The 26,462-nt window shown below is 44.0% G+C and overlaps 1 protein-coding gene across 1 annotated transcript in view; it reads right to left on the bottom strand.

The window, feature by feature from the left end:
* Nucleotides 1-3,783: 3,783 nt before the first annotated feature.
* The window catches only part of LOC144141521 (venom metalloproteinase antarease-like TserMP_B), a 37,073-nt gene continuing 14,394 nt past the window's right edge, over nucleotides 3,784-26,462 (bottom strand). The window contains exons 8-11 of the mRNA XM_077673069.1: nucleotides 25,582-25,749; nucleotides 15,734-15,869; nucleotides 6,634-6,762; nucleotides 3,784-3,918 (exon numbers count right to left, since the gene is read on the bottom strand). Coding sequence (XP_077529195.1) covers nucleotides 3,853-3,918; nucleotides 6,634-6,762; nucleotides 15,734-15,869; nucleotides 25,582-25,749 — 499 coding nt within the window. The 3' untranslated portion in view covers nucleotides 3,784-3,852. The remainder of the gene's footprint in view (nucleotides 3,919-6,633; nucleotides 6,763-15,733; nucleotides 15,870-25,581; nucleotides 25,750-26,462) is intronic.

The following is a 26,462-nucleotide window of genomic DNA, read 5'->3' as shown; positions in this document are numbered from 1 at the left end:
CATGGATTTCGCAAATCATACTCATGTGAAACTCAGCTTGCATTGCTAACTCATAAGCTGCATCAAATCCTAGATCGCTCATCACACGCCGACTGTATTTTTCTGGCTTTTTCAAAAGCATTCGATAAGGTATCACATAAACTACTACTCCATAAACTAGGAAAACTAAACATAGATCGGAATGTCCTTAGATGGATGGAGTATTTTCAAACTAATCGTACCCAATTTGTTTTAGCTAACGGCCATAACTCCAAACTAAGTAATGTTGATTCTGGTGTACCCCAAGGATCCGTCCTTGGTCCGCTTTTATTTCTCATCTATATTAACGACCTTCATAATGTCGTGACTTCTAATTTACACCTTTTCGCAGATGACTGTGTTATATTTCGGGAAATAACCAGCGAAAATGATAGTCGAATACTTCAATTTGATCTCTCTGCTATTAATAACTGGTGTAATACCTGGATAATGGAACTGAATACAAATAAATGTAAAGTCATGCATGTTTCTAGGATTAACGTAACTCGATGTTCCTACTACCTCAATAAGGTATGCTTACAATCCGTTGACTCTTACAAATACTTAGGTGTCCATATTACTTTTAACCTAGCGTGGGATGCTCACGTGGAATATGTTGCTTATAACGCTAACAGAATCTGGGCTACTTGCGTAGGAACTTCCATAACGCGCCATCATCATTAAAACTACTACTGTATAAAACATTAGTGCGCTCTAAATTAGAATATGCTTCATCAGTATGGGACCCCAGTCACGATAAACTAACCTACCGTCTTGAAATGGTCCAGAATAACTCTGCACGCTTCATTCTTTCCAATTATAACCGTACAGCCAGCATAACTACTATGAAGTCCAGTCTTGACCTGCCGTTACTACAGACTCGTCGTAAAATTTCTCGCCTCAGCTTATTTCACAAACTATATCATCATAATGAGCTACGCCATAAATTAATTCCCTCTCCGTCCTACCTTTCCCATCGCATTGATCACGCTCCCAAAGTAGGTCTTACGAGAACGTTCGCGCAATCATTTATACCCCGTACATCACGAGACTGGAACCACCTTCCTGCAGAAGTTGTATCGATTACTGATAACCATTTTTTTCACGATACCCTACCAAACATTGTATAATAAGGTGAACTAATCTTTACATAACAAACTGATTGCTTTATTTGCGTTTGTATTGTAACTGACTGCTTTTTTATTATGTTTGTATTGTAGATTGTAACCACTCCCTTCTGTAATGCCTTCCGGCCCTGAGGGTAAATAAATAAATAAAAAAATAAATAGATTGCTATCGCGTAGTGTTGTAACGCCTTGGGAGCTCTGCTGTTTTTATTTGTGTTCATTTGGTTTCATTCTGTGTTCATTTTTCTTTTCGGCTGATGCTTTTTTCCTGAAAATACTGTCCTCGCACTCTGGTGACGTACGTACCCTACATGTCTGGAGCATCATCTGTAATTTTTTTACCAGTGCACCAGTTCAGAAGCTCAACTGCATGGCATTATATTAGCACTCAACATTATTGTTATGATGCTTCTCAACCAATTCATTGAAACAGTCGTTTCCTCTCAGATTCCTGTCGAACCATTCAACAGCTCAGCAAACCTTCCCCAGAGGATCCTTTCTTACACCAGACAATTGCTCATATTGACCTTCCCCAACACGATACGACCGTTTGTCTTGACTGGATACCGTACCCGAGGATGTTGGGACTGGCAATCAGGCTGGACTTTCTGCGTAATTGCAGAGGCTAGGCGCTGCGCCTTGCTGGTTCACACGGAGTGACACCTGCCGCGTTTCGCGCAGCCCTGCATCGCATGCTCTACAGAAAAGCCAATAATCAATGTTACGAAGGCGTCATCACTTCAAGATGTCTACTACATCTCTCACGAAGATACCCATGCTCCAAACATTCCCATCCATTATGTCTAAAAATGCTTCACTTTCACTCAATATCGAACCTCCCCTCAAGCAAATGCGCAGCCATGACACCCATGACCTGACATGATCAACATGGCCCACACAAAACTAGTTGTGCTTCATTAGAGAAAAAGTTCTTTATTCCAAACTACTGTATTCTATCAAGATTGGGGTCGCAGAAGTGTTATCGAATGGGGAACTACCCCACCCGTTTTAGAAGACGAAATATTTAAAATATCTTAACCGCTACTCCATCTCTGAACTTATTACACTCGGCCTATGGGAATCCTTGCTCCAATAACAGTGCCACTGCTACTAACACTACTACTCCAACAACGACTAATATTACTGGTACTGCTCTTACTACTACAACTGCTACTACTACTACTACTACTACTGTGGCTGCTACTACTACTACCACTACTGTTACTGTTACTACTACTACTACTACTACTACTACTACCTTTTTGCTTTGATTATAAGTCACTATTTCCTATTTGATTTCCTATTTGATTTTTGTTCGGATAAACAACAGCTTCAACGGTCACTATCTGAAGAATATGCTTATGCCTAACACAAAAATGACATTTATGGTCCTGCAATCTTCCTATTAAAGCATAGTCGTTGGGGCGTCCACGTTGAAAGGAGACACAACGAGTATTCATGAATTCTTTCAAGCACTTTGAAGGTTCCCTCAGAGAAACACAGTTTCCACGAATGATCTTGAGTGACAAAATAATATGCCCATTCCGGGAAGAGAGACGAAACAATTTGCAGAGTCATTAATAAATAATTCTCTTATGAATATCCAAACAGTGCGGATCTCCAACGCGAATTTACTAACTGTTAGTTTCAATAATGTTCTGTTAGCCTACCTAAATGGCCAAAAGAACCAAAATGAGAAGACGAACCCAATGCCAAGGACACCATACTGTCACCGGGATAAGCACAAGAAAGACGCCTGCACAGATGTCTCCCTTATGTTTATTAGACGCCTTTAGGAAGGCGTATTTTAGTGCTTTTACATGCCTAAACCTGTCTAATGAATGGCAGCGTAAGATATATTTGAGTACGTTTAGTGGCCTATCGGTTGTTTTATAAACGCCTACGTCAGATATATTTTCGTAATTAGGCACCTAAAGTTGCCATAAGCATGACTACGCATTATATATTCGTTTAGATACAAGTTTAGTCATACGTTCAGGTGTACGTGCCTATACATTTCTTTTCGGTGGCTATGTAAGGTATTGTCCGAGCTCTATAAAAATGCATTACAAAATTTAGAAGCGGCCTTTCTTCAGTCTCTGCGCTCCTAAAACAGTACAAGAGCTTAGAGCTGAGGGCTGCCCGTGACCCACTTACGTTACGTCCCGTGTCGTGCTCAATATTTCCACACGCGGAGGAAGGGGGGTTACGTCACTACTGCTTGATTTCCGCCGCTCGCCAAGCTGAGTGCTGTTTTTAAACGAGCGTGGTGTAGAAGTATTTGTAGTAATATCGTCCGGAAACATACCTGAGTTACCCCCTTTCACAATATTTCTCAATTATCAATGAAATCGCACTTTCTTCTAGTATCCAACTCATCCAGCTTTGACGTGAACAGAGGTTGGAGCACCTTCAATGCTTGAGCACGGAAGCAAACAGAATCAAGACCGTGTATGTTAAAATACAATTGCTTCTATGAATAACTAAGACTGGCACAAAGTCCCTTTACATTTGAAGGTGTCCGGTGTGTATCCTATAAACCGCTACCGGTTTTCCGCCTTGCTAACATCGTGCCTCATGTTATGAATTTAGAGACGTTTTTGTATTTCACAAAACGCTTTATTTCAAGAGAGTCCCATTCGCGCGCTGCAGTTTTAATTTCAGGAACCTATCTTCTTGTAAAATGCGTCCGTAGTTCTAGTTATTGTTACCGTTCCCTGTTTTCATATGGTCTTTGCCAGTTGTGGTCTCCACAAACTCCTCGTCTGCATGTCTGGAAAAAGATTAGATGAAGAAGAGTTATACCCTCCCAAGAGTTTGGGGTTTTCACCACCGCCGGGGTTTCATATCCATAGCGGCCGTTTTCTGCACTCGCAGTATTTTCACAGGCTACACAGGAGCAAAAAAAGGGTGTAAGGAAAAGAGAGGTGGCATGAGGAGCAAAATCAGCAGGACAGCGAAAAATAGGGAAAGGAATGGCAGCAAGGAATGAGGAATAAACGACGCCGAATTCACAAGTGTGGGAATGAACGTCAGAAGTATTAGGAATATGGGAAGAAAGGAACGAGAGGGGCGCTGGAAGACGAGGAGGTGAGACAGGAGGACAAGGTAGTAGGAGAACGAAGAGGACAATGAAAACACTGGAAAAGGAGGGGTGATAATAGAGAAACAAAGGAAGCACAAAGAGATGAAGACAGAGCGAATAGTTTTAGGATGATTATATTTGAAGAATGGAAGAGTGAGTGAGGTGGTACGTGTGCACTGCACATAGGGGAAGGCAAGCTTATTGCGAAAAAAAGGTAACGAAATTGGGAAAAATAAAAATACAAAGACCAGGGAGAGGGAAAGCAGCAGGGCAATGCATGAATGATAGATTAAGAAAAGTTTTGGAGTCAGTAGAACCGCACTCTTGAGGTAATGTGTGAGAGCGTTGAGATATATGAAAACAAAAATGGACAAACCGAGCAGAAACAGCAATTATGGCGAAATGCGTCCATTGAGATGTCTAAGGGACGAACGATGCAATCTGCATTGAAAATCAAGCGCGTTAGTGCCACGCCAATACCCCTGGCAGATAGCTTTTCAAAACGAGTTGGGAAAGCTTGGTTGTTTTAAAAACTTTATTTCAATGTGAATTGCGTATTCGCGAGTATATTGTGCGTGTTTGTTGAACAGGTTCCCATACTTCGTTATGCTGGATATCTTATTCCTTGGCTCCAAAACGCAATAGAATTTTTAAGTTTGTTTTCTTGGTTTAGCACGGAATGCTTATGTGCAGCTGAGTGTCTCTGACGGCGCAGTGCAGCTGTCCCAGAGAAGTCCAAGAACTGGAGCGTGAGGAGGTGGTAGCATAGAAAGAGGAGAAGAATTGGAGGATAGACGAAGAAAGAATATGAAAAGGGAAAGAAAGGCGGATTTACTTGAATGACACAAAAAAAGCATATGCGGTTCGCCAAAACATCACCTCTAGGAAATCTGGCAGCGCACTAGAATTGTGGGCCGTGGGTCCAAAATGGTCCCGAATTGCAGTTTTTGTTTAATACGGAGGTAAAATAGTTTGAAATTATCAATTTCCATCCCGTATCACGTAGCTGAAGTTGAGCAAGTCTTTGGGGCCCCTTCCTTCAACGTGGCTGACAGTTTTTTTTTAACAAAGAAATCGCCCTAGGTATGGCAATTATATCATGTTTCAAACAATCTAAGATCAATTGAAGGTAAACGTGGTTTTGTAATATGCATTGTATCTTTGCATTTACTATCTTCACAAAATACACTATACCAAGAATGATCACAGGTTCCAAAAATGGTATAAAAGTGTGCCCATGGCGGTTATTTGGTTTACAGCGAAATTCCTAAGCGCACTGTACTCTGCGGACGCGCACCTTTACAGATTGTTGCGTCGCACTGTTCCGACATCATGTCTAATTAGCGGCTCTGACGTCCAGTATCAGTGGCTGCAGCCTTTGGCGATACGTTTTTCTTAAATAGCCAAAATTCTGGCTTGTCTTTCACAAGCGACTTACTTTACCCCGACCAGTGGGGTACGCAATCGGCACGAAGTGACCGCCATCCCTCCCAAATATTATGAGCTCGGAAGAATGTGGCGGAGTGAACCCGGCCGCTACTATTCCGGTTACTGAATAAATAGTGTTAAATGATTTTTATAGTTCAACCCCGAAAGAAATCCGCATCTCCTAGTCGATTTGCACCCCAATGATCACCCCAATGCGTCTCAATAAAACAATACGCAAAACAAACCCAAATCACTATGAAATAAAATTATAACCTCTAGTAATTTGATATTTTTTGAGCTGTGTTTTTACACATTTATTCTTCCGTTTTAAAGGGCTTATTGGTTTTGTTGCCCTCTTTTTGTAAGGGCACGCAACCCCTTGGAATGATACGCCTCTTAACCTGAGTCCAGGCTTGTGAAAACCATTCCGAGCAGTTTAAATGAAAGCGGCCATCAGCTATCGTTACTGAAACTCCGTCTTTATACTGAACGTGTCTGAATGTAAGGTCAGCTGCAGTCCTCAGCCGGAGAGGGTTATCCGTGTTCTCGCAGCCAAAACCTAATCAATGCACTGCATTGGTCTGCGCCCTCCATGCGTTCAGTACCACGTGACGTTAAAGCAAAAAGCCGATTGGCTGATGTGTTTCTCATGACAGGGGTGCTGAGAATGTAGCGTCCGTCGAGAAGAAAATCGTAAAGCAGGCCAAACTCCTAGCACTTTGGCAGAAGGTGCCTGCCGATACGTGATCTGGTATGCGATAGATACGAAAGACTGAATCGGCGGATTTATATTTATTTTGGAGGACGTCAACTTTATGAACCTGTTGCTGCCGCGATCTAAGACGTATGTAACCACAGGGAAAAAGTGTTCCTGAAGGTAGGGTTTAGCGCTTTTCTGCAACGGAACACAGCTGATCTCAAGCTCCAAACCTGATCGAAAAAAAAGGTTAAGAGAAAAAATTTGACAAAGCTTACCTTCTGCCCGGAGCAGCTCATCGCTTCTGGCATGAAGTATTCTCTGCACCGGTAGCTACGTTGGCCATATCTCTGGGCAGTTAGCCAGCAACATTCAAGCTTGCATTTCTTGTACGCCTGATCATTTCGCTATAAAAGTACAAAAAGAATGGTGATGAGCGAAATATACAGTATGAAATAGAATAACCCAGTTTTATTTGAAACAACAAGGGGGCTTGCTGGTCTCTATTATTCTAGACGTGGGGATATTAATTTGCATACGCTAAGATTTGGGGCAGTATTTATCCATTAATATAATAACTAATAACTGCCGGTAAATCCTATGGTTCTGCGTGACCCTATCCGCACACAAGTATTTCAATATCCACTCTGTTAACCTGGTGGTCCACCGCCTGTGATTTCGTCTCATTGCAAGGTCAGCCCAAACCAGTTTTTTTAATTAGAAATATAATTTACTGGAGTTTGTTATCTTCGTCAGGCACATCCCTTTCCAGTCCGTAACTGTTACTTCTGTGATTTTTCGTTCAATCGCCCCTTCGGCCGACTTAAGTTTGCTTTCCTGCTGTGTAGTAATGCCCCAAGTTCCTGCTGACTATTACATTACCAGCAGAATGCATTGATGGAATGTTCTGCTTTAATCGTCCTCATTTAGTTGAATTCCATATATAATTAAGTTCCCGTGAAGAAAAATTTGACATCTTCCTGATATAAGGGGAATGTCAAATTTTTCATCACGTATCCTTCTCAGGAATGGAGTTAGCCTACTGTTTATTGTTTGGGGGGTGTTTGCAAAGTGCATTCCAGATCATACGTCCTCTGCCTCGTATTTATTTTTGGTGGTTTTGGGTGGGCACTAACCACTTCCCCCATAGAGTTGTATTCTTCTACTTGCTCTAGCGTGGCGTTTCCTCTGCGGAAGAAAGCAATTTCGGCATGTGTATTTATCGCTGCTTAAGATTTATTCTTGTTTACTTGTAGCCCTAAAGCATTTTGACTGTAGTACAACAACCACTTTTGAAGACGCTCTGTCGAATCACTCAGCAAGACTACGTCATCTGCAAACCTCAAATGGCTGAAGTACACTCCGTTTATCAGTAGTCCTGCGTTGTTCCTGCCAAGCTGCTTCAATATACCCTCCAGACACGCTGTTAACAGTATTGCCGAAATGGTATCTACCTGTTGTAGTTTCATTCTGATCGGGAATTAGTCAGTATGCTTTTAAAGAAGTTACCCGGCCTATACACTCCTTTTATTTGTCGTCTATAAGTTTTACGTTGGTCTACTTTACTTCCTCGGCTTTATTCCTTCGACCACTGAAGCGGTTTGTACGAAATAAACGGATTTTTCATATTTTATAAATTATACGTAAGGGGAATTAGCCTACTCTGCGGATTTTGCTAATGCTTGTTAGACGACACGGATGTGATCCATTGTTCACTATCCAATCTTAAATCCAACATGCTGTCTGAGTTGTTGGGGATCTGGGCTGTCATTTAATCGATTCGTTTCTACTTTGGTGAACAGTTTATATGCAGCTGAGTGTAGGCTAATGTGTATATAATTCTTAATGTCTTTGGTATCTCTCTCCTTGTGAATGATAATTTTGTTGGCGCTGTTCAAGGCTACTAGAAATCTTAGATTCCTTAATCATGCTAAAGAAGGTGAGCAAGATTTTCAGTACATGATCTCCTCCCTCATTTAAAATAACCATGGCTATGACATCTTCAGTTGGAGCTTTTCCTCAATTGTTCCCCTTTGGACCTTTTAAACTTCCTCCTTTTTAGCAAGAGGGACATCGCAAACTAAGCGTGTTCCCTCAGATGTTTATCCTCGTTTTTATGGTGGAGGCGAAAAGTAAAAACGCCCGTGTGGACGAGATTTCGGCGCACGTTAAAGATCCCAAGGTGGTCAAAATTAATCCGGAGCCCTCCATTACGGCGTGCCTCATCGCCTGCGTTGCGTTGGCGCGTTAACTCTACAATGAATCAAATCATGGTTTGTCCTCGTCAATCGTCGCTGGCGTAAAGCGTGGTGTAAAACTGTTCTGCTGCTTTCATTATCTCGTTCACGTTGTGCTAAATGTTTCCCTGCCTGTCTCAGAGCGTACATTGCTTTTAGGCCGATAGCTAGCTTCCGCTGAGTTGGTTTAAAGCTTCGTCCTATTTTCAGCATTTCCTCGATAACTTCCATGTTGTACACGCGAATCTGGTTCGTTTTACTTGTGTTATTTATTCCAAGAGTTTTGTTAATAAATTTGAGTCGCCCTAACGGAAACTCGTATGTACGTACGTTTTGCAATTAGTTTTGTCCTTTTTTGACTGACCTTTCGAGCTTGTTTTCTACACTATATTTATCCCACAGCTGCAGTACATTCTGTGATGATTGTTGCAAGATATGATGTGACTTTTTACCGATTATATTAAATTCCTGCGTCCTTTTAATTACTTTCGATATCTTCCTGATTGGTTTCTTCCTTTTCGCGAGTGTTCTTCGTTTTCCAGATTCAGCGATACTTTACATATAACCATCCTATAGTCGCTGCTCCGGATATCCCCTTTCACCTCTACGGCCTGTACAATACCTGGGTTGTCACCTAAAATGAAGCAACTTTTATTTTTGTTCAACCGTCGTAACATTGCCATTCTATTTTTTATTTTTTCGTTGGTAGAATAATGGGTTCATCAACCTCGTTTTATGCTCTCCGTGAATCCACCAGTGTATCTCCTCTACTGTGCGCCGTCCTATTCCACCCATTCCCACTGACGTTTCATCAGTTTGCTTTTCCCCTACTTGGGCATTAATGTTTTCCACCGCAACCGTAAACTATTATGTTACCTTCTTCCTTGCTGATTCGACGTTGTGGTACAAACTATTACCGGGTTGATCATGGCAGAAAGGTGTTGACGCATACGCTTTTACTATTTTAGCTTGGATCGCTTGATGAGCCTATTTACGACGATTGCGACATTTTTGTTAATACCTTTCGTGGTCCTCATCTTGAAATCGCTGGATTACGGTAGCCAAAGACTATGCTACCCAGTACCTATCACACGTGCGCTCCTTAATAGCTGTGCTACCGCTGTCACCGATTTCCTCCTGCACGACGTCATCCTGCGTCATAGTGCTCCGCGCCAGGTGCTCACGGACTATGGCCAGTGCTTTTTGCCAGCGGTTGTCGAGGACCCTCTTTGCTCTTGTTAAGCAAAGCACAAACTGACGACCGCATACCATCTACAAACAAATGGTCTTACTGAGCGGCTCAACGACTGACATGCTTGCAATGTACGTTTCCAAAGACCGTCGGAATTGGGACGTTACACTACCTTATGTCACACTTGCATATAAAGACCCGCCGGCACGACACTGCTGAATATTCTCCTTTCTTCCTTCTCTTTCACGGTGAGCCTATTTTGCCGTTCGACACTACGCTGCCTGCTTCAAGTGAACCGACCCGTGCATATGCTCGTGACGTCAGCGTTCACGCTGAACGGGCGCGTCAGTTGCCCGAGAAGGGCTCTTGGCATCACAAACATCCTAATGGCCTTCCTGCTAGGCCCATTCTGGCCTGCAGTATTTTGAAATAAATAAATAAATAAAAGTATCGATACAACGGCCAACAACGCCCTGCAAAGTTTGCTCCTGGCTCCTTTGTTATTTTCTGGATCCTTTTAGTCGAGTTGTACTGTCTTAGAAGCTCATGTCTCCCTTCACTGGTCCCTACAGCATCAAGCGTGCCGTCTGGGCAGTCACCTACAAAATGGTGCTTGTGTTGCCTCTGACATTGTCTGAGCACTCAGTACCAGAAATCGTTCACGAGGGCCGCCTCAAGACGTACCATACACGGGATCCACCCACTGCTGCTCCTTCTTCATAACAAACACCGGACACATGGGAAGGAACAGCGCATATTCTCACGAGAGACAGATGAAATTACACAACACAGCGCTTGTGTTGTGTTATTCCATCTGTCTCTCGTGAGAATGTGTGCTGTTCCTTCCTATGTATCTGACCACCAACTAGCCCAACATGGTACCCTTTTGGATTAATCACGGGACGGTGCTTCTGCGGCAGAGGAGTTGCGTTTGAGACTTTGGCCAGATTCCCTAGAAACTAACACGACGCGTAACCGCATATCCAAGTGTCCAATCTCTCCTTATGTGGGTATATTTTCCTGCAAAAATACCCTTGTCAATGACGAACAGCAAGGACAGAAGAGACACGAAGTCAGAGTTTCGACTGAACAGGCTGCTTGCCATCAACCTGCCTTTGTGCCAGTGGCTACGGTGCCTGCTTTGTAAATACACTCCCTTTTGACATTCTATCTCTTCCGTATCACATGACATTACTGAAGACTTCATCAGCGTGGATTAAAAATCCCGACCCGTGCTTTTTCTTTTCTTGAGGCACCCGCTAGCACAAAATATGCCCTCTTCTAAGCTTCCTGGGGCCTTATGTTGTTTTCCTAATTTGGCTTTATATTGTTTTTCTGATTTCGCTTAACTCTGTAATATTCTACCTAATGTCCGAGACCTCATCTTGTAGTGGAAATAAGCTTCCCTCGCCAGAAAGAATTCACGTGGTGAGCGTTGCCAGGTGCAAGTTGGAAAGGCGGCCTGCTCGTACCCAGATTTTTGTGGCACCCTCTGCTCTATCGCTGCCGTGACCACCAACGTGATCGGGTGCCCTACAGCTGCTGGAGTATGAGGTTCAAGAGTTGCATTGGTTAGTCATAGAAGGTATGGCCCAACTGTTACAGCAGGTTGACAGATCCTTCATTGGTAAGGGAGTCCTCGTTGTGTCCCTGAGAGCCTCCGCAGCTTGGTTGCACCTACCTAGTTTGGTCTCTTAGGTGGGCCAAAAGAAGAAAGCAAAATAGAATAATAATAACAATAATATTAAATTATTGATAACATTCGTAAAAATATTATTACTATATTAATAAAATATTAATATTAAGAAGAAGAAGGAGGCGACGAAGAGCAAGGAATGGCCGCCATCCTGCCCTGCGAAAGTGGAATAGAACCCTTTACAGATTCTGACGTGGGAGGGTATGAAACGTTCTTCATCGTCTCGGTGGACTTATCATTTGCCCTTGGCTTCTGCTCGGCCCAGCCTGACGCATGCGCTCTCCCTCAATTGACGTCTACCACCTTTTCATGAGCAACTGCAAACCTAGTCTTTACAAGGAATACAGAGAGCGACCCCTTTGCTCACAGGCGCCTTATCGCCTATCGAGTGGATTGAAGGCTTGTTTAGTGTTTTTTTTATGCGAAGCAGCTTATGGTTGAGCTTGTTCCCTCAGCCGGTGTGGGGGCGCCATTTCTCGCCTCATGACACTCAACGTACTTGGTGGGCGCTTCGCTGTCTTGGTGTTGGTGTAGGTTTTAACGAGACTTCCGTTCTCCTAATATGTTCCTCAAACTATTCAGAGCACTGGATTCCTCAATTATTATATGCCTGTGTCGTGTAGAATGGAACCTGTAGATCCAAATTTTGATCGATACAGCGCGCACAGACCACCTTTTTATCAATATTTGTGCATCGTTTTCCCTCCGATCCTCTCCTTCTGTGGTGTCGCCCAGATTCCCTTAGCTGTTCCTCTAAGTTGCCGGCGTACCAGCTCAGACCTCCTTTTTGTAAACAAACCACTTCATGGTATTACTTTGTCAGGAACTGATTGCATCAAAAATTAACTGTGTTCTGAAAACAGCAACACAGCTGGAGCACTCAGCACACGTTCCCCTAGCCAAAGGCTGCGGCATCTAAGTAACTTTTACTCCGGAAGACTTGATATTTTTCAGCGCCCGTTCTCAGAGTTTTCAGCCGTGTTAAGCTGTGAAACAGTAATTCCATGTTAGCAGTGCTCTTTTTCTCGCTTATGGTTCTCATGTGTGCGTTGATTTCACACAGATTGTTCTTACACATTCGTATATGATGGTGATTCTGCAAATGTGCTTGTTATAGATACATTGGAAGCACTCTTCCACGCTACTCGCCTTATATGGAACATTTTAAGGTTCCTGGGCGGGCCATGGTAAACAATTTTTCTAGAGTTTTTTATGTTTACTCATTCTTATTAATAAATAATTTCTGCTATTTCGTTTCATCAATTCGTGTGCAATTGCAGCTTCATGTTCTCTCTACTTGTAATGACATTCTTCTTTCCACTACTTTTCCACATTGCAATCCTGATTGCAAAACATCGTTTTGCAATGCACCAAACCTTACAGTTTGTAGTAACTGTGAACTGCTGGTTGGAAGACAATATATTATTTTGGAATATTTTGTATGTTTTATCATTTTCGCACGCTGGCCTTTTTTATTGGCGGTTTACCTTTCAGCTGCTGATGTAGTTTCTTGCTACCCTATCAGTGTTAAATGGAATCAGTTTAAAAACACATTGTCACAAAACTAACTCCTTTTGTGCGCAATAAACCAAGCACCATCACTAGGCTAAGTCTTCTAGTTACATCGTGGGCGAAATTTGGGCAACCTATTTGGGACGAAATACCCACTTGCCATCTGATACTGTGAGTTTACTGCGGCTTCTCGAGAAGGTGTTAGGGTGTGGCAGAACAGCGAATTATATTACTTTATTGACTTCCTTACTCGTTTCCGCTTTAACAAGGCCTACTTGAGCTAATTACTGCCTAAAAAACCTGTTATGGCTGACTGAAGCATTGTTTATTTCGTCTACCTGGACGGATAATGTGTATACAATAAAGTGCGCGCTGCCTTTGAAATGGAGGATTTAAAACACCATACGCAAATGGTCTGCTTGATGTTGGCCTTTCAGTGTGTGGAATACATGATTATAACTTTCTCGTGCTTGCTCTTGTTACAGAACATGTGTCCTTTAAAAAAACGCAGGATCAGAGTAACTGACTTTAGCATCTTTTAAACAACGCAATACCAAACCGAAATCTTAACCAATTTTTCTGTCATGATTGGGAACGCTTGGGCTTACTTTTGTGCATGGTGACGGTCCAGCGGCAACCAATATTGTTGACCTGTTGGACTAACTAAGCAAGATTGCTGAGACATATCCTGAAAATCCGAGCTAAACATGCACTGAAGCCACAAATAAGGCTATCATACTATGCAGAGTCCATTTTTGCGGGTTTGCTTAACGTAAATAAGGCAAACATATGCCCATTATGCAAGCGACTGACTCAGAGTTGTGTCGTACTTTTATCTCTATTTACGAACCCACATATACACAAATTCACTTAACAGGTTTTATTTGTTCAAAAACCAAAGCTTTTTGAAATCATCGGGGTAGCGATCGGAAGGTAGTAAAGGTTGACTTCTGTGCCGTGCAAAGATACCAAGTCAATGGAGGTTTTGTAACCCTTTATCCGCGCTTTAAACTGCGGCCTACAAATGCTGTTTATCTTTGCGGCGCTGCAGAACGTGTCTTTCATCCAAATTTTCCTGGCGTCTTGTTTTGGTTAATCCGTTAAAGCTCCCCTCTGGGATCACCCGCCGATACGGGCTGTCCGCTAATTGTCAGTAGCGAAACACCGTAGTCGCCAAAGCTACCACCAATCCTTTGTGCCCCCAAAAATCAAAACGCCCTCCAGGTACGTGAAGGTAGTACCGAATCCGGAAGAATTAAGGTAAACTTCAAATAACTATAGATTTGAAGATTCAAATAACTATAGATAATAAAGCACCATTAAGGTAAATGCGTATATAAAAAAACGCACCTGTTCAAGCTATCATTGATTACGACTATATCAGTGGGAGGTTCCGAAGAAAGAAGCCAGATAAAATCCGGGGATGTGTCCCTCATTAATTCTCGCCATTCGCATAAAGTAATAGTGTTCCTGTTTAGTACGTGGGCCCTTCAGAAGCCTAAATTAGGTATGTTCATCGGAGTCACAAGGCCTCAACGTGAATAAAAGGATTTGTAATATTCAGGCAACCATCATTAGATATTCGTAGGTTTGTCGAATCCTTGTATGTAATAAATTCTTCAAAAAATTTGGCATGCCAAAGCACCTCCTGCGCTATGACGCAGAGTGCAAAACCTCGCCTCGTACGTCCTTACTTGACCTTGGGATATTTGACGTTATCGAATAGTGGACACACAAGGTTTTCAGTTCAATTCTTGTACCCGTGATATATTGGCATCGCGACTGATACTCCCATCAGTGCTCTTGTTCACAACAAAAAACCGCCTTAGACCCATGCGCCAATTCGAGATATATTTTAAATACTACCACTGTTAGAATAAACACTAAATATTAATTCAAGGCAGCTTGTTTTCTGGCTCCTCACTGGTTGCTCTTAGGTAACTACGCATTACTGTACTTAAAAAACGCGTATGATGCTGACGGCTGGCCTGCGTCCTACGAATTTTTAAGCGCTGTTCAGAGTAAAATCTTTTGAGAGTATTTTTGTGCCCCGCGTAGATTAAAATCGCTAATGCATTCTTAATATGATCCCAGAAATTTCCATCAAACATCTCCACTGTTCTGTCGCCTGATGCGGGGCCTGCCACCATTGAATCTTTTTTCTGTGCATTTACCAATTGTCTACACTTACTTTAGAAAACTTACCTACAAAGTTAGTTGCTACCAGGGTTTTAATATTAGTTCCCCAAATTGAGCCCTCTAAGTATCGGATACTACGCATTTCGCGTAACATGTAAGCTGAAAACTACAAACTCATAACGTTTGAAGCAAAAGGTTTAGATATAATTGTATTCAATCAAATACTTTACCATTCATAGTAAAGAAAGTTGAGAAAAGCGCAAAAACTTTGACATCAAAATCGCGCCGAAAGTACTTCAATACCTCCTCTAAAAGTGTGTCACACTTTCGCTGGAAGTTCGTCCATTCGATAGTCAAATCTCCAAAGACCCAAATCGTGAGCGTAGAACGAACCCTTGCGACGTTTTTTGACACATTAAGTAAAGGCATCTATAAACGCTATAATTGTAAACTATTTCGTGGTTACAACCGTCTTGACCCAATGGAAGCCAGATTTCGCGTACGGGCCGTGTGTTCCCGGTCAGCCAGTCTACGAGGAAATACATTTGATTTTGACTGGAAGCCATCGATCCCACTAGAAAGCTTTCGCTTTAAAAACGTACGTTGTATGGCATAACTTCACGCTCCTTTGAGTGCATGATTTTACAGAATTCACGGTCAGTGATCTTCTGTCCTGGATACTTCCCGCTTTTGTACGTTGCTTCATGCGTAATCTGTATGCAGATCCTTGAGAGTGTCCTGCGAATAAGCAAACAGAAAAAGCTCAGTGTCCTGCTTCATTGAGAATGTAGCATCGGTACATTTACGGTGCGCTTGCGGCACTTTGTTAAAATTTTGGTTGGGGAAAAGTGGAGTATAACACGACTTACATTATCATGTAGAAAATACGACAATTTTAATGGAAGGACTTCTATTTACGGGTGAGCATGTACCAAATCAAGAAGAAAGAAATAAGAAAAAAAATGAACGCGTATCCGCTCCTTTCGTTGCAAATGTCGGGAAGAGACGGTAGTCTACCATCGACATTTGTGAAGTAAACTCCTCCCTTCGTTTTCCCGCTCACCTCTCATGCTGTTGCGCTTCCATCGCGCTCCTCCCAAGGTAAACACGCTAGAGGTTTGCTTAAGTCAATTTAAATTTACAGCGTTCCACTGCTCCAGGCCGGGTGCCTCGATGCCAGCGCTGCTGTACGGCGGAGACGCGTGTGAATCGAAGCGTCCTACTCCTACCTTTACGGAACCACTCTGTCCTTCTCCCCGTGCGTTCCGAGAGGAACGTGGAACCTATCTAATGGAACCTTTCGTAACTGTTTCCGTTGGATTTCTTAAAACGCCGCCGGGAGCTATTATAGTAGCGCGGGTAAGAGCAGGCGACTGAGGGATTTTTTTTCCTGCACTGGATGCACTATGTAATTTGCAATCGCAAAAATCAAGCATTCATATTTTTTTTATAAAAGAACACGGCAAATATCACTTATGAATTTATTTACTGCCGCACATTAGTTTTTTTTTGTTCTCACACATACCCATACTCCTTGTCTTATTCCATAAAACAATGACATAATGGCAGAAACACCCACCAACCGTATGTCTTATGGTGGGACGGGGATTTGCGGCTCTTTGCCGACCTAGCCTGTTCATCAAGACTTCCAGACAGCGAACCCTTAAGCACTCCTGGGAACCCCGTTACTTTCGCACGGCCAAACTGGCGTCCAAAACTATCGGTGACATGCTGGTTACAAAATTTAACAAAATGTGAAAGTTAGTGGTTGACGTTATTTCGGCGTTATAGAAATCGTGAATGCGAAGATTTATGTTTGGTATTATTCTTTTTTTAGTGCGGCCTGTGACCAGCGGAAACGCCCGCTTTAAACAACAAACATACAGAAATACTGCAAAATGTAATTGACAGCAACTTTTCTGGTGCATTATAGGGTTTTGGTGCTGTTTTAAAAAATTAGTCTTCTCAAAACACCACCATTAGTTCGCTGGGAATCAACCGTGAGCTCAACAGCTGGCCTTCAAAGTACATGAGTCGCTACTTTTTGTCGATAGAATAGTATTCCCAAAATTTGCTGCCTATATGCTTTGCAGCTCAGGCTGGAGATTTATGAATGAGCCAGCCGCTCAGTCACAGTATGGAGCACTTCATTTCGAGGTATACTTTTGAAAGGATATCACCAGGCCTTTCTCTGCTAAACAATTTTCAGCATTCGAACGGACCATTAGTTGCAGGTAAGCATGCAGCCCTTCACCATTTATACGTTTAGCACCCATACCATTTACACTGCCATTGCCCGATATCTATTAAGAAATGCGCCGAGTTGTTAAAAAACAAGCCTTCCGTTACTTATGTTTTCCTTACCTAGATTTATATATGCAGTAAAACGAGCGATCAGTATGATCCGAACGTTCTGGCAGGGATGTCTCTGCTGAGGGCGAAATCCGGCATATAGACGAATGTTCTTGGCGGGGTGTTTTATAACTTCCGCTCCTAAGTTCGTGTTTTCCTAAAATTGCGTGAGCTAATGTTTTGTTAAGTTACAAAGAACGTAACTACTTCCTGCGCAGACGGTGCAGCCAGAATGCGAGAAGGCATCTTACCCTATGTCATGGGCGACCTAGTAAGGTATGTTTTGCACTCTAAACCAGCTTTGGCTCCGAAAAGTGATGAAGGTAAGCTGTGGCTGTAGTATCGCTTAATCGAACCGAATAGGCTGCCCTCATAATGAGAGAGCGGCGGGTCGTGAGCACTGGCTGCTAATAACATACGTGCTAAAACAGCATCAGCGTAGTTTATATACAAGAAATTTCCCTGGGCCTTCGCATTAAATTATACAGTGAGGGCTTAGATTACTGCCAATGGGCCTGCCTATATACACACACAGGAAAGTCATCTCCCTGTAGCGCAAGTCAACTCTTCCTAGGGAGGGAGCGTGTCACCCGGAATGGATGGCCTTTTCGAGTGCTCTGAGTCGAAGTCGAAACACCAATCGATATTTCGTGTAAGGTGCTGACCAAAAGTAAATTAGAAGATTTCGCAACATTACAAATCTTTAGGACGCCTTTCTCTCTCTGTCAACCCTGTAAAAGCTGGAGTATGGTTCTCAGCGCTGGCATACACATTACCACTATTACGAGAAGTGCTCCTTTCACAATTATCAGAACGACGCCCTTTCAAAGAACAAGGTGATTAACCCATCGCCAGGTTTCGCTTATGTAGGGGTTTTTCCAAGAAACACAAAGCAGTTCAACTGTATGACCGGAAAGCTCCGCATTAGAACTAATAAACCCTTTCGCCCCTGGTGTGCTATATTTAGTACATTAACCAAAATTCTTGAAGCAATTTCTGAACACAACCGAAACAGCTAGTTCTCTGAGAAAAGGTTCTTCAGGGATTACTCCTTTGATACATATCATCGTTGTTCTTTTTTTGCCAAGTGAACGCGAGAAAGAGGAAGGCATCGCAATGGAGACTAAATTAGAAGACCTAGTTTGATTACATGGCTGTAAATCAAACAATATTTTCAATGCCCGCTTCACGTTTTGTATGTGAGCTCATTGAATTTTAAATGTGGGAAAACAAGCAAAAAAATTGTCTGCTCGATTTTAAAATTTTAGTTCCAAAACGACCTAAGTAGATCTAGTGCTTTAAATCCCTGTGTACTAGCAACACAAGCTCAATTTTTTCTTTGTAAGTGTAGACGATCATATTAATATGGCAAACACAGAAAAAGTCATTTTTCTATAAATAAAAAGTCAGTATTTAAAGTGTTAATCTATTTATGGAGACGCTTTGTTAACTTTTAGTGGCGTAATTATTGTAGGGACTGGTACTAGAAGAAAACGTGGCTCAGCGTGAATATGCGTCAACAATTATTCCGTTACAAAAGCCAATTTTTTCATCTCCAGAAATCTTTTGCAACTGCAAAGTCCCAGTTTGGAAGTCAAGCCACGGAATGCAAAGAAATGCCGCTTGCGGCGGCAACGCACAAACAATTTCGGAAAGAGCGGGACGGATCAAGGCACACAACGACTCCAGTCACGTTCCCTGGACAGTCGCATTCCGCTTTCCCGATCTGAAAACCCTTCAAGCAGATTGAACTGCGCTCATAATGCTTCCACCATATACTTGAAGCAAAGTCTTGCAGTCATGCATACTCAGCAACTGCTAGCAATTCAGCTTTTTCGCGTGCAGATACTTGAATGGTTGCCATAGCTGGTTTCAGCCAGCCTAACGCACTCTCCATGAGCGGAAACGTGGAAAGCAACACCCGCAATAGCCCTCACCTGACTTCAACCCGCATGTCAGGATCACCGGTTGTTCCTCATCGGAACTGGCGTAATCTGGGGACATGCGCCAATGAACTTAACATGCGGTTTAGGTATATTCGGAACGCAGTCTTTCTTTTACTGCAAGAAAGAAAGGGTACTAAACCGAAAAGTAGACACTACGACGGTTACTTTGAAACGTGTTTCGTTCATAACACGCGGCGCGACTATTCGGAAAGGTTGGTTCATGCACAGAGCACAGTGTTTGCTCGTCGTAATGTACCTCACACAGTACTTAATGCAACATTCTGTACTGATTATCAGGAAGCGGTAGCAGTAAGACGCAAACTTACACCACGCCAGATGGTGCTCGCCATGCTTGTATACATGCTTCAAGACACAAGTGCGTCCAGAATAGCAGGTTGCGCGTGCGTACGGGATATTCGTGCGCAATATCTCCGTGACGCAATACGCATATATGGGATCTTCAATGCCCAGCATCGTGATTGGCTATTTCCTCGTGGTCAGTCCCTGCAACTACATCAGAGACGAAACAGGGGCATTTGGCCTTGTACTGGCAGAAACCACCGCTTACGTGAGTGGCTTCGTGCGTGAGTGGCGATGCGGGATGGATACATTGTGTAGCGTTCATTACCAAATTTGGTTGGAACTTAATTTTGGGGTCAGGACAAGGCGGACACGACAAACTAAAGCTGTGAATAGGGATGAATTCGGGGCTACCTTTATTCGTCATGAAACGGACATGCCTTCTATGCCAAACTCTGCGTGCTGCACAGGAATTAACTATGGATATATTAGTCAACGAGAGCCCAGCCACGTGAGATCAACATCCGGTGAATGTGTCTAATACGAAACAGTAGCTGCACAATGCTTACCTTGCCGGCGAAAGGCGGTAAGCGGACTTTCTCAAGGTGCGCGACAAGACGGCGAAAGCTCAACGGCACACAAAGCAAGTCACTTGCGAACGATTGGTGTACCACTTCCCTTCCTTCGGAGAAGAAAGAGGCCTTCGAAAACTATTGCAAACGTTTGGAGCCATCAACGGTGAACTAGAACACGGAACATACAAGCAATACTTAAGAAGGCATCACCAGTGCAAAATACGAGGATTTGGCTAGATCTTCTTTTTCCCAGAACCTCTGTACACCCTCGCGTACCTCATCGTTAGAAAAACATATACCAGACGGCGATGAGAGTGTAGTGGCCCGTTCACGCTATAAAAGTTATTCTACACATAGGCCACTGAGAATGATCACGGTGCACCTGGTAAAGATCGCATCACCTGGCATGTGTTCCGAAATCTGGATCCGAATGGCGGCTGCAGTAACCGGAAAACTTGAATCGTGCGTGGATGTCATGTACTCTCAGCAAAAAAGAAAACACTATGTTGTAGTACATATTCCCAAGCCTCGCAAGTCCACTACACAACTGAACAACATGTGGCCAATTTCACCGACTCCTACCCTTTTAAGCTTCTGGAGGAAATGGTTCTCAGATGTCTCAATTACCATCTTGAAGAACAATGCGCCCCTTTATATCCAGCGCAAACAGCATTCCGAGCAAATATTTGCACGCACGACAGCCTCTACCTTCTTCACGGTGTGACAAACAAATCCCGCCGCCGGCGAAGCAGCATACCCAAAATCCGGCTAACTGTAGACCTTCCAGAGGATTTTGACACCCGCTCCCACAAGGTCATTATTGCAGCTATAGAAAAAACTTGTCCAGACACACGCATAATGAACTTAATTAAGGCGTTCTTGCAGGACGACAAAGTTTACATACGTAGCGAACGTGAGCAACCACGTCATGATACAAATAGGGCAGGAATGCTTTACCAGGCAGTCCTCTAGCCAACCCAATTCAACCTATTGATGGGAGAACTTGCTATTTGTCTTCATGGTTAGGCTACAGGAACTCGCTTTATTATGTACGCCGATGGTGTAACCATATGGACTTAACCAGGGAAGCATGCCACAAGCAATAACTGCGGTTCAAACAGCCCTGGATGATTTCGTCACCTACCTTCCGCGGGCTGACGAGGACCCATCAGCTTAGAAAACTCAGTACATGCTCCTGGGAGTGTCACAGGAAGAAACAGCCAAAGTCAGCCTCAAAGTCGGAGACTGACCGCTCCTCGCATCACCTACCCGTCACGCTCGCATCCTGAGAGTACGATGTCACGCGAGCATGCCGTGTCAACGCATGGCTTAACAAGCTTGCGTGTACATGGACGAGCGCCCTTCATCTCATTATGGGGATTTTCCATAGCAAATAAGGTTGCCAGCATCTTAGTAACAGCAATCCTAACATCACGCGCCGCTTATGGAACCTCGTGTTTGTATCTCCCTCAGGCCCCTATAAGAAACGGCTGGAGGTGTTGCACAGAGCATCCATGCACGTTATTTCGGGCCTTCCCGGGCACACGCGAAAAGAAGTGCCCCATGGTCTCCCTAGACTTCTTTTAATGGACACGATTATAGAAGAGCTCAGCTAAAATCATGCTAATAGCCCATAACATGAAGTTTCCTTGTCCAACAGCTATTATTGCTGGACTCCCCGTGCACCATGCCGACCTGCCAAACAGTCCTACAGAAATTCCCCCCAGAGAGGGTGAGTAAGTTCACCTGCAGAATCCTATTACCTGCTGGCTGAATAAATGGTCCCATGCTTTTCATCGATCCGCTCAACTTAACCGCACAGATGTAGCGCCTGGGGCCATGTGCATGGACGCGTCAGAATCCTGTACCCACCGCGCAGGCATTGATTTTGTCACCCAGAACGTCACGTGCAGCATGGCGCGGTGCCCCAGTACGATGATTGGGATGACCCCACGTCTTGTGAACGGTAGGTAGGCACTATTGCCATGACTTTGGGCTTTATAATTACAGGAAGCTCCTGAAGGGGCATTTCTCCATGCGGAGCGCCTTACAATGCACACAGATTCCCCTGAAGCTCTGAGCAAATTCGGATAGATTCCACGGCAAGGCCCTCTAACTCATCTAATTAAGAGCAGTTGCCGCGCACTTCACGTGCACCACAATGTGGACGTACATGTAACTTCGATTCCCGGGCAAGCGGGCGGCTTCGGAAATGAAGCCGCTCACACTTTGGCGAGCGCGCTCCTCAACTCCCGCCTGCCGCAGCTGGAAAACGGGATCACCACCCTCCGTCCATTCCATGATCCCCAGTTAACTCTGATACAGTCAAACCTCGATATATCGAACACGGGTATATTGAATTATTGCCTATATCGAACACTTTCTATATCACGCGGGAAATCACATGCATTTTTAATTTTTTATTTCGAACTGGAACGGACATGAAATGGGTATATCGAACTCCGCCACCCCAGACTGCCCAGGCCGCTCACGCTCTGTTGACAGGCGGCGGGCTATCCCGCAGTACCCTCGAGGATAGCGGTGTCGCGATGGGCGTTTCCGACTGCTGCGCATCGGTTGCACCGAAGCTGAATTAGACGGTGCAAAAGAAGAATGCGAACTTGAAGAAACCTGGGCCAGCTGGAGCGCTTTGTTGGGGCTGAGCCACGAAGCATGTGCATTGATGACTTAGTTGGCGGTGACGACAGCACCGGTACTACGGCGGAGTTGACGGGTGTGGAGATCCTAGCGGAGGTTACTACTGAGCGCACAAACGAAGGCGCTGCCGAGGTTGTACCCGCAAGCGCTGATAGTGCCCCGCTCCCGACTTCGACCGAGGCTTCAGCGGTTGTGGCCCTACCACACCGCTACTGCAGCGCTATAAAAGGCACCGGCATGTCGCTTGTGGAACGTTTGGACTACGTTGAGGAAGTCGTGTATAACACGCCAGGCTACCCTGCTGAAGTACTTTAAGCCAAAAGAATAAATACTTTGAAGCACCAAGTGAGTATTTACTGCACAATTCGTTCATTTATTGATATCTACCAGTTTATGACACGTTTTCCACGTGATTATATATATCGAATTCTGGTTATATCGAACTATTTCGCGGGCACCGCGCTGTTCGATATATCGAGGTTTCACTGTATGCGCTTTTCGATCTCTATCGCGGTCTGGTCGAGGTATGTAGGCCGGGGTAGCGAAGGAAACGCCCCGCAGTCCCAAAAGCTTGCAGTGGCGTCGGTGTGGCCGGTTTCTCAAAAGCGGCAGCACAGCCAGCAGCATACGGCGATCGAGAGTCAGCCGCAGGTTTTTTTTTCTTGGGGCGAACTATTGCGCTAGAGGCAAGGAAAAATTGTCGCCTTTTGGAGCATACAAACGACGAGTTAACGAAGAGCAGCGCATAGGTCATAGCTGTCGGCACACGTGTAGTTTCCGCCGGCGCAGGAGCGCCTAGAGCTTGTTGCAATTTGTAAATGATAAAGTCGCTTAAGCGGCAGCTTGAGGTTACCACATCAAGGGAAAAACTTTTCCATGTTTTCCGTAAAGCACGGCGTGGATTGTTTTGTGCAGGTTCTTTGACGAGAGTACAACTATGTCGGTGTTGTTTAGAATGACTGTGCGAGTTCTCCGCCATATTGGCTGCAATGCATGTCAATGGTTTTTTCTATGTCTACAGCGTAGGTAGTAAATTTGGCAACTGTTTTCTGTCAAGCCTAGAAAAATATTCTTATTTAACAGCCCGCGTCACTGTGGTGAGTTTTGTCATTTTGGCCATTAAAAACTCAGCATTAAAGTAACCCAGCAGCCTCTTCATCTCTTCACCCCCTTTTCACTAGGGTGCGTCGGTATTGTCTGAAATAACGGCTCGGCACGTTTTTTGCTGACCAGTATGTCTCATATTTTTCCAAACTAAGCATGAAATAACGTCTCCGTGAGAGATACGCATTTCCGCAACGTAAGAACATTAAATGACAATCTGTTTCCTGTCTCTAACGGGGGCGTTAACAAGGATTTGTTAGTAAAGTTGTCTTGAGACACTTTAATCCGGCAATTATCATCTTTCCCTTCTGGTGAGACCACTTCAATTGTTTTTTTATGCCCGGTGGCTCAACTCGCCGATAAGACGACTAGTGGTGGTCAACGACGACAGGCGGAGCACTCTTTCAAGCACCACGCGATTAAATAAAACCCGCGCGCTAAAAGTCGTATCATACGTTTCCCCTGAGCGGGCGCGTGCACTGCACCCGCCCAAAGAAATCGTCAAATAGCTCCCAAGCACATGCGCCGAGCTCTGCTACTGCTTTCACGTATTTGCACGGCGGAGGCGTAGAGCCTAATCGTCACTTATGAGAATAAACGGGTTCACCAGTTTAGACTACTATAACTACACATATATACAAAGTTCTTTGAGGCTATTTTTTAAAATATATTGTCTGAACTACTCGCACTTACAATTACTCACAAACGGTGATTTCTCTTGTAATTGTTACCAAAGACAACTGTTTCTTAGTTGTTTGTTTAAGTTTTATGTTGGTATTTGAAGCGCTAGAAATATCACAAACAGTCGAAACAGAGGTGACTGCAACTAATAGCACTGTTACACGGGCACTTTCAATCCGCATTGGAGCGAGGTACGATTGACTTTTCGAACGCGCTCGACGCACCACGGCCGCTACACGGCACGTTTCACACGCGATTGAAAAGTTGCACCTTTTGCACTCACGTAAGCCAGATGGCGCAAAAAAATTTTTTCGCCGCTGGCATCTGATACGTTTTCGCGGTCGTAGGTATATGATTGTTGCCGCAGGCTTATTAGAGTCAAGTTATTTTTTCAATTTCTGGCGTTAGTTAAAGGTGACAACTTCAGTGCCTTTAGTTGGCATGGACAAGAGTACCACCGCTTTCGACCGATTCCGCGTAGAAGGCTCTTTCGGGCTTGAAAAATCATGACGGAGTTCGAGCGAGATCGGGCTCGATGGCGATTGAAACTGCCGTGTAGCAGCGTTCGATCCCGATTGAGCTCGATCCGGATCGACTCAATCGCGATATAAATTTCCCGTGTGACAGGGGTATACGGCCAATTTGCAAAATTAACAGTGCACATTTTGGCAATGTACCTGCCCTAAATATTTTGGGGTTTGCATTTAGGGGTAAAAGTTATTGCTTCGGAAACTCTCTTGTCTTTAGCTGGTTCGAAGAGCATGATCTAAGAGAGGCTGCCATAAGGCTAAAAACGAGAAACTGAAGGATCTAGTAAAAACAGTTTTTACGCACCTGGTAAAAACCCGCACTTGTGCAATGGAACACGGCGAAAGCGTATACTTCTTGACGCCTCCATCCTCATAGCTCATCAAATATCCTTCCTTCCATGGGCACTTTTCAGCGCCAGGGTGTCCCTCGATGTAGTTAATGGGTGGGTTCCCATCATGAGTGGATCCAAGCCTAAAACATACCACACGAAACACTGTTTGCATTGATTTTCATTCGTTTACTGTCATCTGTGTACAACATTCTTGAATAATTAAGCATTCCTCATGACGTAAGAAATGCGAAAGAATTAGGGTTGAGTTGTCGAAAGAACATAACGGGCACCAAATGTCACAGCTGCGCTTTATGTAGGCGGTTCGGGGCTTATCGCCGCATAACTTATACCGACTAAATTTGTACAGCGCGTGTTACAGAGTAGACAAGGAGATAATTCTATGCACGGTAATGACGTGGGGCCTACATTAGCATGTGTACCACTGGTGTACCTGCGCCCTCCCATAATCCGCACATTTTTTTGCTTTGAATAGTTTTCTTGGTGCTCTTACTTTGACTCAGAGGCTTCCCCATTCGCTCTTTTTACCCATGCATATATTCTGATAGCAGGAATGTGGTGCGCGACTCATCTAAATGAAAGGCGCGTAGTTACCACGCTCACCCATTCCCCGTACTACTCTGAGATAATGGTAGCTTCACAAAGTAGCGCAATAAATACTCTGTTCAGCTGTACATATTCGGCCATCGATTGGGGAGTGCATGCGACGCGAACAATTTCGAACCAACAGTGGTCTGGGTACCTCTCATACTGCGGTCGCCCAAGCAAAGGTCGCACCTACAAACCTGAAGGAAAAGCCACCTTTTTTAAATACATGGTGGACAAGTGTTGGTGC

The sequence above is a fragment of the Haemaphysalis longicornis genome, unplaced genomic scaffold, assembly GCF_048455015.1.
Source record: "Haemaphysalis longicornis isolate Haplotype H1 unplaced genomic scaffold, Haemaphysalis longicornis Haplotype H1 scaffold_6, whole genome shotgun sequence".
NCBI lineage: Eukaryota > Metazoa > Arthropoda > Arachnida > Ixodida > Ixodidae > Haemaphysalis > Haemaphysalis longicornis.
Note: the sequence above shows the minus strand (reverse complement) of the source record. Positions and strands in the feature narration are given on the sequence as shown.